General features: G+C 40.7%; 1 protein-coding gene and 1 long non-coding RNA gene across 3 annotated transcripts; one reads left to right on the plus strand and one right to left on the minus strand.

Annotated features, from left to right (window-relative positions):
- Positions 1-469: 469 nt before the first annotated feature.
- tmem87b (transmembrane protein 87B) lies at positions 470-9,462 on the minus strand. Of its 2 annotated transcripts, none has more exons than XM_046867947.1 (20): positions 9,207-9,462; positions 7,633-7,693; positions 7,454-7,545; positions 7,227-7,361; positions 6,857-6,907; positions 6,708-6,764; positions 6,512-6,605; positions 6,339-6,400; positions 5,758-5,941; positions 5,186-5,285; positions 5,001-5,094; positions 3,319-3,390; positions 2,920-3,028; positions 2,768-2,826; positions 2,574-2,677; positions 2,293-2,366; positions 2,128-2,198; positions 1,994-2,046; positions 1,739-1,769; positions 470-1,642 (listed from the first exon to the last, which is right to left on the minus strand). In XM_046867947.1, exons 1-20 carry the CDS (start codon positions 9,345-9,347, stop codon positions 1,601-1,603), a joined length of 1,686 nt encoding a protein of 561 aa, XP_046723903.1. In that variant the 5' UTR covers positions 9,348-9,462; the 3' UTR covers positions 470-1,600. The 2 variants fall into 2 exon arrangements, with proteins under 2 accessions (XP_046723903.1, XP_046723910.1); XM_046867954.1 differs by lacking the exon at positions 3,319-3,390 and adding an exon at positions 4,361-4,432.
- Positions 9,463-9,466: 4 nt separating this feature from the next.
- LOC124398005 lies at positions 9,467-10,838 on the plus strand. Its single transcript, XR_006927994.1, has 3 exons — positions 9,467-9,672; positions 10,020-10,132; positions 10,696-10,838. It is a non-coding gene; the product is annotated as an uncharacterized LOC124398005 (long non-coding RNA).
- The last annotated feature ends 1,545 nt before the right edge of the window (positions 10,839-12,383 follow it).

Genomic DNA, 12,383 nt, shown 5'->3' on the forward strand with positions numbered 1-12,383 from the left:
TTTTGTAGACCAGTTCCTCTGTAATCTGAGGCTTTTTCTGGAACCAACACCCAAACCATTGTTGTTTAAACGGCCCACAATGACGAGCTTCTTCCCCGTCCTGAACAACATCATCTGAAAGCTTTAATCTGTGATGTGAACGAAAGCAGGTGAACTGATACAGGCTGGAGGTGGACACCTGCTTCTCCACATTGTTTCTTCTGCTGTTGACCACAGTGAGGACGTGTAAACACTCGGTTCTGAACAGGGCAGTTTTTAGATCAGATTAATGAGTACACAATAAATCATATCTATTATTTTATTAAAATCCAATCAGGATTGTGATGATGAAGAATCAAATCTGTCCTTTTGACCTGTTCATCAACCACCAACCTTCTAACAAAGTGTTTTATATCATTAATAATTTAATAATAAAGTACAGTATCTACTCCTGTTGGTTCTTTTACAACAAGCTACAGCACAAAAGACCCATAAATAAAGAATCTTTATTTACATTTAAAGCAAAAACCATCATAAACTGGAAACATGCAGAATGAAAACAGACATAACACATGAAATGATTCTGAAAAGGACAAATCTGATCTACAGCAGAGTGAAAAAGACAAAAATCCTCGAGGTCTCAATCAAGAAAAAAGTCAAAATGTTGCACAGAATCAGTTAAACCACTGCGTTCGTGTGGCAAAAAATCACTTTAATGCAAAAAATAAATAAAAAGAAGCATTTTGTCAGAGAAAAGAAAGTGATCGCACTACTGGACGACGCGGATTCGACCCCTCTGTACTTTAGAGCCGTCGGTTCTGTGCACTGCAGAAAAGTGTGGTTCTACAAACCCTTCAGGATTATTATTATTATTATTTTTATTATTATTATTATTAATCATTCAACCAACTGCTCATTCATAGTGTTTCTGAAACTTGTGATTACAAATAAAAAAAAGACCCTACAAAACAAAAACAATGCCGTTTTTAAAGAAAGTAAAAGTGCCCCAGGCAGCGGAGGAAATCTGAATGATATATCGCTCTTCCATGTGAGATTCTGCCTCGTGTTCTTGCGATTCGCTCGCTTCAGCATGAACAGCTACAGACTGCAGAATAAAGTTCTGGATTAGAATCAGTCAGAACGCTGTTTAACTTTCTTCTGCTCCACCCTGTAGTTTCAGTAGTGAAATGACGCAGCACCACATAAATAATAAAGAATATATTAATGAGGAAGTCGGGGGGGTCTCGGGGGGTGGCGGACGGGACGGGACGACACTAGCAGTGAGAAATAAAGATGATCTGCTTGGATTTGATAAAACGTGTGAATGTGACTTGTCCGTTAAAAGGAATGAAAATAAAATGAGTGAATGAGTTTCTGTACTTTTGTTGTGGTTGTTTTCAGGAGAAAATCTTTCACATTAGATAGAAAAGGTTTACACACAAGACCACGGCTAATGAGCCGCAGAACTCCAGTGACTGGACGCAGATCTCCTCTTCTCTTCACCAGTCCACGTCTCCTGTCTGGTGTTCACCCTCGTCTCACTGCTAAAGATCTAGATCGGGTTTTAGGAGCAGCAGATGCAGAGCTGTTGGTCTCCGGTGACGGCTGAGAATTTGTGCTTTCACTGCATCTTTGACATCTCGTATTTTGTGGTCATGATTTCCTGCAACAACAAAACAAAAAAGAGGAAAAGTCTGTTAATGTCTGTAATAAAACCAGTCATCTAGTCTGTAGGAAATGTAAGTTATGATAAACAAACCTCATCAGAGTCGAGGAGAACAGGCAGAGCACTGAAATATAAACACACGTAAACATGGGTTTAAAAACCTGAACACGTTCTGAAGAACATGAAAGATCACAGGATCTTCACCAATCAGCCATAAAACCTCTAACAGGTGAAAAGAATAAAATAGATTATTATTAAAAGACTCTGTAGAGAAGTGCGACATCATTAGGAACATAATGACATGATGTTTTGAACTCACTCAGGTAATGAACATGAATAAACACTTACACATCTGTTAACGAGGAAGGAATGTTATCTTCCACCCATTTCAAATCTTCATCCTGAGAAGAAAAAAGAAATTCCTGCAGTCATCTCGCATGTTACTCGTGTTCAATCTGAAAGCTTCTTCAGCTGATACTGACCGCACTAGAAGCAGGAGGTTTGGTTGTTCCGTTAGTCTCAGGTTTAGCAGCTCTCAATTTTATGCCGTCAGCTGGAAATAAAGCGAGACACTGAGTTCATGGAGAAACACAGAGTGGAACTCAATCCTGATGTTCCTGAACATGTATGAACAGATTATTGCTCACCGATATTTGCAGACACCAAAAACTCTTCAATCTCTTCATCATCGGAATCGTCGATTAAAGGTGTGAAGGCGTATCTATAACATTATGAGGTGGGGGGGGTTTGTGGGGGGGAAGAAGTAACGCACACATTTACTTCTCAGAGTCTGAATTAAAGAAGGTTAAAAATGTTCTCTCTGTATATAATTTGTGATTCCCAGAGTACAGCACATCTGTATAAACCACACCCACAGGGACGAGGACCCTGTAGGTGGCGCTGACATCGTTTCGGTGAAAGAACTTGCCTTTGGTTGTTTGCAGAAGGTCTCCAGAGAAACATGATCACTAACAGAATGATGGAGAACAGAAACCTCCAGAAGGCATCATCTACCCACAGCTCCATCCAATCCTGCTCAGAACATAACCACGGGAAAAAAACACACGTCACATAACCTTCTATTTAAAGAGAAAATGAGGCTTTAGAGCACGAGATACTCACAGCCTGACAGTCTGCTAACCGGAACTTCTTCGTGGTCCACACCATGAAAATGACCGAGGCTAATGATAACGTAAACACTGTGTTACAACTCAAATTCTTTCTCTTCAGGTTCCAGAATTCTCAGAATGATCATCATTTAAATATTGACTCACCGATTACAGCGAAGATGAGGGTGTTGGTGAAGTGTCTGTACAACGACAACTTCACTGGGTTCCTCCTGAGTTTCAACGTTTTTATGGTTTGTGCAAGACTTACAAATATTTAAGAAGCAGTCAAGGAAATAATTAAAGCATCATCATGAGAGATTGTGAAAAACTCAGAACTCAAAGAGGAAAGTCAAAGAAACTTCCAACATTCCAATAAAATAAAAGGAGAGTGTGTGAATTAGGAATGAAAACTTCAGGATAACAGAACTGAACCCCAGCAGTTATCATGTGTGTTAGCCATGCTGATGCACCGCTGCTGAATAAACACCAAAGTAAGCATGCAGAAGTTCAACATGAGGACAGTGGAGGCCCTTGTGCATGTGCTGATCAACCTACAAAGGATATCCACCAACAGAGAGAGGAGTCAAGCAGTGCCAGGGGAATGTTGGCCAGCAAGGCCAGGTCAGAATCTTTAGCCTGAGAAAGACAAAGATGGAAAAGGAAAAGGAGGAAGAGGAAAAGCGAGAATAAGTGTAAGAGCGAACTGAAGAAACACTGCAGCAAATCAATCCTGATCAGATTCACTCATTACCACAATACAGTCACTTCAGGGGTGCATTTACTTTTAGATAAACATGAAACCCGCCAGATCCTGATCAAGCACGAGTGACGAGTGGGCTGTGGAGTTCTTGAAGGGTTTGGGTTTTGGGAAGTATGAATCACACTATATGACCAAAAGTTTGTGGACACCCATGCATACTGTTTGAGAATCACATTCCAGATGTAATCCCCTCACTGTTCCAGTGATCTCCATGCTTCTCCAGCATCATGGAGTGTGGATGCTAAGAGAAGTGATCATTCCTCCACAAGAGCATTAGTGAGATCAGACACTGGCATCTGGTGTTGTGTAACGTGTAGGTATGAATTCTTGTTTCTTTCATTTCTGATGTGGATAAATGTGTTATAAGAGTCGAGTCCTGCTGTGGGTGATGGGAGGGTTTATGGATGTGAGGTTTAAAATGTTGAATGTTTACCAGTTTGAAGGTCAGCTGTTATTGTGACGACCCTAAAAGACTGTACAGCGTTTACTGTACAGCGTTTCATGTACAGCGTTTAATGTACAGCGTTTACTGTACAGCGTTTAATGTACAGCGTTTCATGTACAGCGTTTACTGTACAGCGTTTACTGTACAGCGTTTAATGTACAGCGTTTACTGTACAGCGTTTAATGTACAGCGTTTACTGTACAGCGTTTAATGTACAGCGTTTACTGTACAGTGTTTAATGTACAGCGTTTAATGTACAGCGTTTAATGTACAGCGTTTACTGTACAGTGTTTACTGTACAGCGTTTAATGTACAGCGTTTAATGTACAGCGTTTACTGTACAGCGTTTCAGCAGTCACATGTGCACATAACCGAAAGAGAAAAAACCTTTGGAAGGATATGAACCAAATGATGCAGGAGTCAAACACGGTCAGTACAATGGCAGTGATCAGACCTGGTACACTGTCCCGCCCCTTTCACACACACACACACACACACACACACACACACACACACACACACACACACACACACACACAGCATACAGTCACTCAGTCATTCCCTTCTTCTATTGTACAACAAATACAATTTATTACAGGAAAATTCACCCTGAATTTCTGAGTGTTTAAGACTTTGTTTTTTTTTTAAGAATGAAATTCTGAATTTTTATCTGTAGGCAAGTCACTAGTGCTTTAGTGCTTCATCTGTTCTCTCTGCTCAGACCAGTCAGGTGTAAAAGCTTCTCTTATACTATACAGAGTAAAACAGAAGCCCTGCATGTCCTCCCTAGTTCCCTATCATTCTATTCAGTGCTACAGACTACAGCACCAACCGACACACTAACATCTGTATTACCAAGTACACGATCAATATTCCAGATTAAACACTGAATGTGTTTCAGGGTAGAGATTTCCTTTAGTAAGTACAGTTTTATAAGATAAGAACTTAGTGAGTTTTGCTCTCTACACTTTAAATCGTTTCCACGTTTCTTCACAATGTCACACTATGAAAACAAGATAATTCAAAGTGAAGTTTATTTACCCCAGTAATCCTCAGTATACCCTCAATGGCAGCAAAGGCAAAGTAGAGAACACCAAGCCCCACGACTCTGTGCATGACGATCCCCAAGCGAGGCCTGGAAACACAATAACACAAAAACAACACACACTTCAGCTCATAGTTGTGTGATCTCGATCACTATAGAACAGATTTGATCCTTTACTCACTTGACTATACCATAACCCAGACTGACGATGATGACCAAGAGTCGAGCGAGGGTTCTCTTCAGAGCTGACACAAGCTCAGCAAAAACCAGCAAGCCTTTAGCTGTAGAAGGAAGAGTGGATAGTTTAGGACAAACTGGTGAACAAAACACAACTACATTTAGAAACACTACAGTGTTCCAATTCCTCTGATTGTCAGGTTTTATATCAGTAAACATCACAAACAGTAAGTGAAGCGGTTCGACGTAGATGTTTCTCCAACGTAGATGTTTCTCCAGATCAGAGACGATCCTGGGCTCAAACCCAGCAGCACTTTACCATTTATACTAAACTCAGAGCTCAAATACGACAAAAATGCAGTGTGTAGGAAACAAACTGGAAGAAAAAAAGGACTTAAGTGTACTTTTATTTAGAGACAGTGAGCAAGATGTTAAATACTTCATAAACAAGCGTTATTTTATTAAATGTACACAAACGGACGTTACTGTAAGAGCAGCAGTTCTGGATTTCATGGAAATGTTCTGGGATTGTGTGTATTGTGTTTTTAAGCCTTAAAGGGTTTTTGGGAAACTCACATGCTGAGCCAACAGCATTCGTGTTCTCGTACTCTGCACAGAAGACCGCCATCTCGATCATGCCCAGAAAGATCACACCAGCTATCCAGAACTGGATCCGCAGCAGGTCTTTCCAGTAGCACGCAGCCCAGATGAACCAGAGCAAAGCATACAGGATGTACACGATGCACATCACCATGTAGAACTGAGACGTCATCAATAAACACGATGTTCATCGGTTTATACGTCAGTCGTTAACAGACATAAGATGCTGCAGCTCACAAAGAACTTTAATATACAGGTATTCCTCAACTTACGATGGAGATACGCTACCACCACCCCAAAGTCAAACACAGTTGCAGAAGGTACTGATGGACAGTCTTCTATAACTGAAAAGTTCTGCTCTAATGGTTTCCTCTCCAGTTTCTCACCAGCAGCAGGAGACATGCTTGGCACTTGGTGCTTTTATCACTAAAATTGCTGCTAGAAGCAGAATAACAGTCGTATCACTATCGTTATCGTAAGATCGAGAAATCGTAAGTCGAACCATCGTAAGTCGGGGAACATCTGTATAAAATAAAAGGATGACAGATAACACTCACGATCATCAGAGGCCATTCTGTGACTGAAATAAACCCATGTGCTCCTTTCATTATCACAGTGACTGTAACAGAGACAGACATCACACTGTCAGTAGTAATTCAGTAGTTAGTGTAAGTTAAAGTAGTAAAATAGAGGATTAATAAATGATCTTTAATAAAGCAGTAATTCTCACAGGTTAAATTCCAGTTGAAATCCTTTTTGTCGGGCGTGATCGATACCACGAGCAGATACGGTCCGTCTCTCCATGTACTAGTGATGACGTGATCCTGTCAAGAGAAGAGGTGTGTTAATGATAAAACTGCTTTACACCATTCCTTCATGCAGGGTTTATTTACACACACACACACATAAAGAAGAAGGAGCTTCACCTTTTTATCTGGATTAGCAGCAACTTCTGCTGTAAGCCACCTGGTGTAATTGGCATCCTAACAAAATAAACACACAAGTTTCCAGCACAAATTCATTTTGTGAGACTCAAAGAGTGAAAGGTCCATGATACAGGCTTCTCTAGACCTACATGAAAATCCTGCTGTTGTGGTTCCACTGTTCTTGGTTCTGCTTGGGATTTCTACAGAAAAGAAAAGAAAAGAACAGAAAAGAAAAACTTAATAAAAAAAGTGCAGTGGAGCAAATGATCAGGAGCTCTGAAGAACGTAGTAATGCATGTACTAATGTGTTAGATGTTCTCTCTCTGCCTCTCTCTGCACTCAACAGTCTATATAAACATCTGGATTAAAACCTTTAAAAGCAAATGACAGATGTACTCGACTTCCTGAGCACAATGGAGTAAAACAGGACCAGATGAAGATATTCCACACTTTTAGTATTTTAAAAACTGATGTATTGTTTTGGATGGTATGAGATGAAATAATACCAGATCCACACACGTTTAGCATGGGGAACACCTGGATGGCGTTGTTGCAGGTTAGCGTTCTGTACTTGTGTTCGATGTACTCTCCTGGTGCAAGAGGATTGGGGTCTAAACCCTCTCCTCTACTCAGTGGTGTCCTCTCATACATTTCCTGGTTGTGAAAAAACATGATGGAAAAACTGGAACATGAAAAACGTGATTAATGCTGAACACATGAACGTCATAACGTTCACAAACACTCACCTCAATGTTACTGAACTCATTGTGACAGGGGTAGAACTTTAAATACCACCGAATAATAAACGAGACCTCAGCTGGGCAGTTAAAGGATGAGACTGTAAAGAAGAGCGTGTGTTAGTTACAACACGTTTACACAACAGTCATGTGTATTGTGTAATATTTGTACTGAATGCGATTCACACCTTTCAGCTGGATGTCTGTGTTCTTATACATGGACTTTTTTATTAACAAAGGTCTTGATGTCTGTCAAAAAACATCACAAGGTCATTATGACAAAACAAAAGAAATATCCAGACATTTAATTTGGAACTCTTTATAGCTGTATAATAATCAGATCTCAAACACAGACGAATAAATGATCCCAGAAATGACTTTCACTGGTGACCCATATTTCAGATTACTTTCCCTCTGATTAGAAGTGTGTGTGTGTGTGTGTGTGTGTTTGGGTTGCTCATGGCCTTGCTTTGTCTCATGTTTAGGAGTTCTCCTGTGACTGAGGCACACAATATTCAATAAAGTTCTGTCCTAAAGCAGCTTAACATAATTAAATAAATTATAAACATCAATTTTTGTGTAATAAATGAGTCCCTATATGTTTATCTCTAATGAGAGAAACTACAGTCCAAATCCATCCTCATGGTTCTTAAGTCCAAACCTCCACAGTAACTTGATAGATAATTATGCTGTTCATGTGGGTTCCTCAGCTGCACCGAATGCTCTCCAAACAGAGACCTCCATCCAGAGGTGGGGCATCAGGATGAATCTGACAGTTCCAAAAGGAAAAACAAGACAAGATCGCTGGTCCATCAGGAGCAGGTTCAGTCTGACAGCCAACAATCCAGAACCTGAAACGTTCCTGAACAGTGTTTTTGGTAGGAACAGTCTCTGGATAACGCTGTTCAGATTTGGGAATGTTCTTTGAACGTGTGGAGGTGGCTTGTGTGTGGAGCATCAAATCAAAACTGCGTCTCACACACACACTATTGATAGGAGCAGTGTGTGGACTTCATGCACCTTCACCTTTACCACACCTTCACCAAAGGATTAGAATGATTGGTGTGTGTGGACTTTACTCTTGTCCTGCAAGAGAACTGTGTGTGTGTGTGTGTGTGTGTGTGTGTGTGTCTCAGTGTCCCAGTCCTGGTGTTGATCTGCAGCTTCACCTTTCATGCTCACCTGATATCACCTGGCAGCACAGGGACTGCCTTCAATAATTCACCACAGACAGAAGAGTGTGAACGCGTCCTGAAATCAATTAGAACCCTACATGTATCAAAAGAACCTGAGTGAACCTCCTCATCCCCCTGAGACTCCTCACATCACCGGGCCGGACCGGACCGAACCGAACCGAACCTTCAGTCGCCACAGCAGGAGCATGAACCCGGCTAGGACCGAATAGAGAACTGAAATGTCCGGTCCGACACTGAGCTACTGGTTCCGGGTTCGGTTCGGGTTTGTGTATGAGGTGGAGCAGAGGTGTTTGATCTCTCTGAGGATAAAGGATTAGCCGTGACTGAATGCCACATCAGCTCGCGAGTTAGCTGCTAATAAGCTAAAGACCAGTGAAGCTGAGAATTAAACCCGAGACTGTACACACTGTCTGAGTCACACAGAACAGAACAGAACAGAACAGAACAGAACAGAATAGAATAGAATAGAGTGAGGTGAGAGAAAGAGAAGCTGTTGTACTCCGTGTGCTAAGTTCGTTAGCATGTCCCGGTCTCTGTCCTGACTCTGTCCAGGGGTGTGTACTCACATTGACGGCTGTAATGCTCCACTGTCCGGGTTCTGGAGCAGAACACACCGCGCTAATCCACACAACACACAGCAGGAGAACCGAACACATCTTATCCTGAGAAGAGCTCGGAGTCCACCAGCAGCATCCACACACACACATACACACACCACAAACCACCTAAACACACCACACACACCAACACTCCACACTACACACAACCACACACACCGGCCCTGCACTGCGAGGAGTCGGCTCCCTGATCCGGATCTTTATTAGAGAACCGACTCGCCAGTGTTTGGTGATGTGTTCCATAAGCCCGTGTTTTGTATTTTTGTAGTATTAAAACACCATAAAATACTTTGTAAGAAGTTCTACATGATGACATCATAAAAATGCAGACTCTGGTTGGTTCCTACTCAGTATTTTGCTCAGACTTGTTGAGATCAGAACAATAAATTGATCCATATGGAAGAAGGTGGTGAAGGTAAGAAACCTGCAGGCCGCCAGCTTTCAAATACGTGTCTAATGACTGATCAATAAATATTACATTGCTGAATATTGAACCATAATTAAAGTAGCTGTTTAGTAGGATCATGATTTTGCTGACACATAATATATTTTTATACTTATGATTAACATTCATAATGATGATTAATGAGTTATAAACTAGTTGCTATGAATGCAGGTTCCATCAGTCTTCTTCTTCTGAAGGACATGTTTGTTATTGATTGTTACTGATGTAAAGCAGCTCTATTTTGATACACTTAGTTAAGGTATTTGGTATTTTATTTGAATATGTTTTGATGTATCTTTGTCCAACCCTGCTTCCAGATGATCACATGTTCTCCAAACACCAGGTCAGAAGCAGTGCTGTCTCCCGTTGTCGAGACAATCCTGGCCGCTAGGGGGCGCTGATGTTCAGGAGAAATGTACGGGAGTTGAAGGTGTGCAGGTGACTGAAGTTGCTGCAGTCAGAATTCTCAGAAGTGAAGATGAAAAACAAGTGTAATAGTTTACAGGATCAGTTAAAAAGAATCAGTTCACAATGCAGCATTCACGTCTGTAAAACACTGCTTTTAAACCAGAGGTTCACAAACTTGTTCTGCCATTTCCCACTATAGAGATGGGGTGTATTTCTATTACACAATGTAAATGTAAATGTATTACCATTTGTCCTTAGTAATCACGAAAAATGGTAATGAAATACTTCAAGATAAAAATGTCAAATTTATTTAAATATCAAATTCTCAATCAATAACTAAAAATATAATCAAGGTCAAAAATAGAGAAATTAAAAGTTTAGTTGTGCTCGGTAACCTAACTGATGTTTTAATTTACCTGCATTAATTAACATAATTGTTTGTTTGTGGTTTATATGAGAACATTCACTTTATTTAAAAAAAGAGAGAGAGAGAAAATCATAAATAAAGATTAATGAACAGAAAAACTATTTTGCAAATCCTGCTGTCTATTGCGCCCCACCTGTCATGTCTTTATTCCCCACTAGAGGGCGCCCCACACTGAGCACCATCGCTTTGAGTGTCACTCCAAGAATGAGTGTGGAATCGTTTGTTCAAGTGAACCAAGAAATTATTTGTCATATGAATTTACTGCAATACATTAATAAACATTTCTAAAAAACTTGTTAAACTTGTTATTCTTTGTTCTTTGGTGGTGCTGCAGGAATCACTGCTTCCTCACAGCCACAATATTCCTGGATTAATCCTGATTCCTCTCTGTGTGGAATATCAGATTTCTCCCAGATTAGTGTCTGAAGATTTGGGATGCCATTAATAATGACTGGGTGCATCACTTACCTGCAGAAAAGAGGGCACCAGGATGCAGTATGAGAAGAAGGCAAGGCAGAAGAAGCACTGTGATGAGTTCTGGCATTCAGATGAATGTTACTTTTAGACCAAGGCTTCAGTTCACACCTCACAGGATTTACAGGATCTACAGCTGACATCTCAGTGCCTGACATCACACCTTCAGAGGTCTTGTGGAGTCGAGGCCTCGAGGGCTCAGTTTCTATGGGACAAATACGACCTACACAATATTGGGCAGATGATATTAAAGTTATGGCTGATTGCTGTTTATTATTTGTCCAGATGTACAGTATATGAATAACTAACGATAACTGCATGGCCTAAAGTACAGATATCACGTCTGAATTCAGCACAGGCTACTGTGTAGTTCATGTAAGAAGTAAAGCAGTTCAGAGCCGAACACATGCAGCCATCATTCAGCAGCTTTCAATATTTCACATGTAATTCAGATTTACTGCTGTTTTTCACTCCATTATCTCACATCACACTGTTCCTGATGAAACACCATAAATATCAAACTGAACGTCTTCAAGGTCATTAGTGATAATTATACAGCTGAGGACGGGTGATCAGAGCTCGCTGCCTTCATGAAGCCAAAGCACTCGGTCCAAATGTGCGTCTGGAAGTCTGTGGTCCTTCTGATCTACTCATTTAATTAGAGAACGAGTGAGCGAGACAGGAAGATGGTTCACCTTCTTTTTCTGCACTTCTCAAAATAGATCATTACAAAACCAAGAGAGTCACAACAGAACCTTCTCTACAGGTTTCCTCTCATTTGAAGCAGTAAATGGAAGTGAGAAACAGAGGGTTCAGTTGAAGCAGAATTTGATTAGATACCAGTGTTCAGTCTGTTTGGGTTTATCAGCGTGGACTTTACGGGTTTGGACTGCATCTCCTGTGCAGAACTTACGTTACGCCTGGGTTCTGCCGGATCATTCAGAAACATGGACCTTCCTTATTTTACTCAGTTGCTTTGTTGATCTGTTTGTTTGTTTGTGCTAAAGAAGTTCTTTTTCATCCTCAGTCTACTAGAAGACATCTGGAAGTTTCACACATAAACAAATGAGTATCTGTGGGTCTCTATGATTCTAGATTAGATGATTAATATATGAGAAGAAAAGCAGCTCTAATAAAGCTCATGATGCCACCTCAGTGCTCCTCTGTGGAGACGGAGAACCTGAACACATTTTACAACATGGTTTGAGGGAATTTTTATTTTTTTTATTTTGTAAATCCACCCTACTCCACAACTCAGACGTGAGGAATATGAGAGACTGATGTCACATGTAGATAAATCAGTACAGCTCAGATGTTCCTACAGCTCCTGAAATGTTCCTGAAGGTCTCATGGTAACCTGCCTGGTAAGCTC

This window comes from Silurus meridionalis, chromosome 2 (assembly GCF_014805685.1).
Source record: "Silurus meridionalis isolate SWU-2019-XX chromosome 2, ASM1480568v1, whole genome shotgun sequence".
Lineage (NCBI taxonomy): Eukaryota > Metazoa > Chordata > Actinopteri > Siluriformes > Siluridae > Silurus > Silurus meridionalis.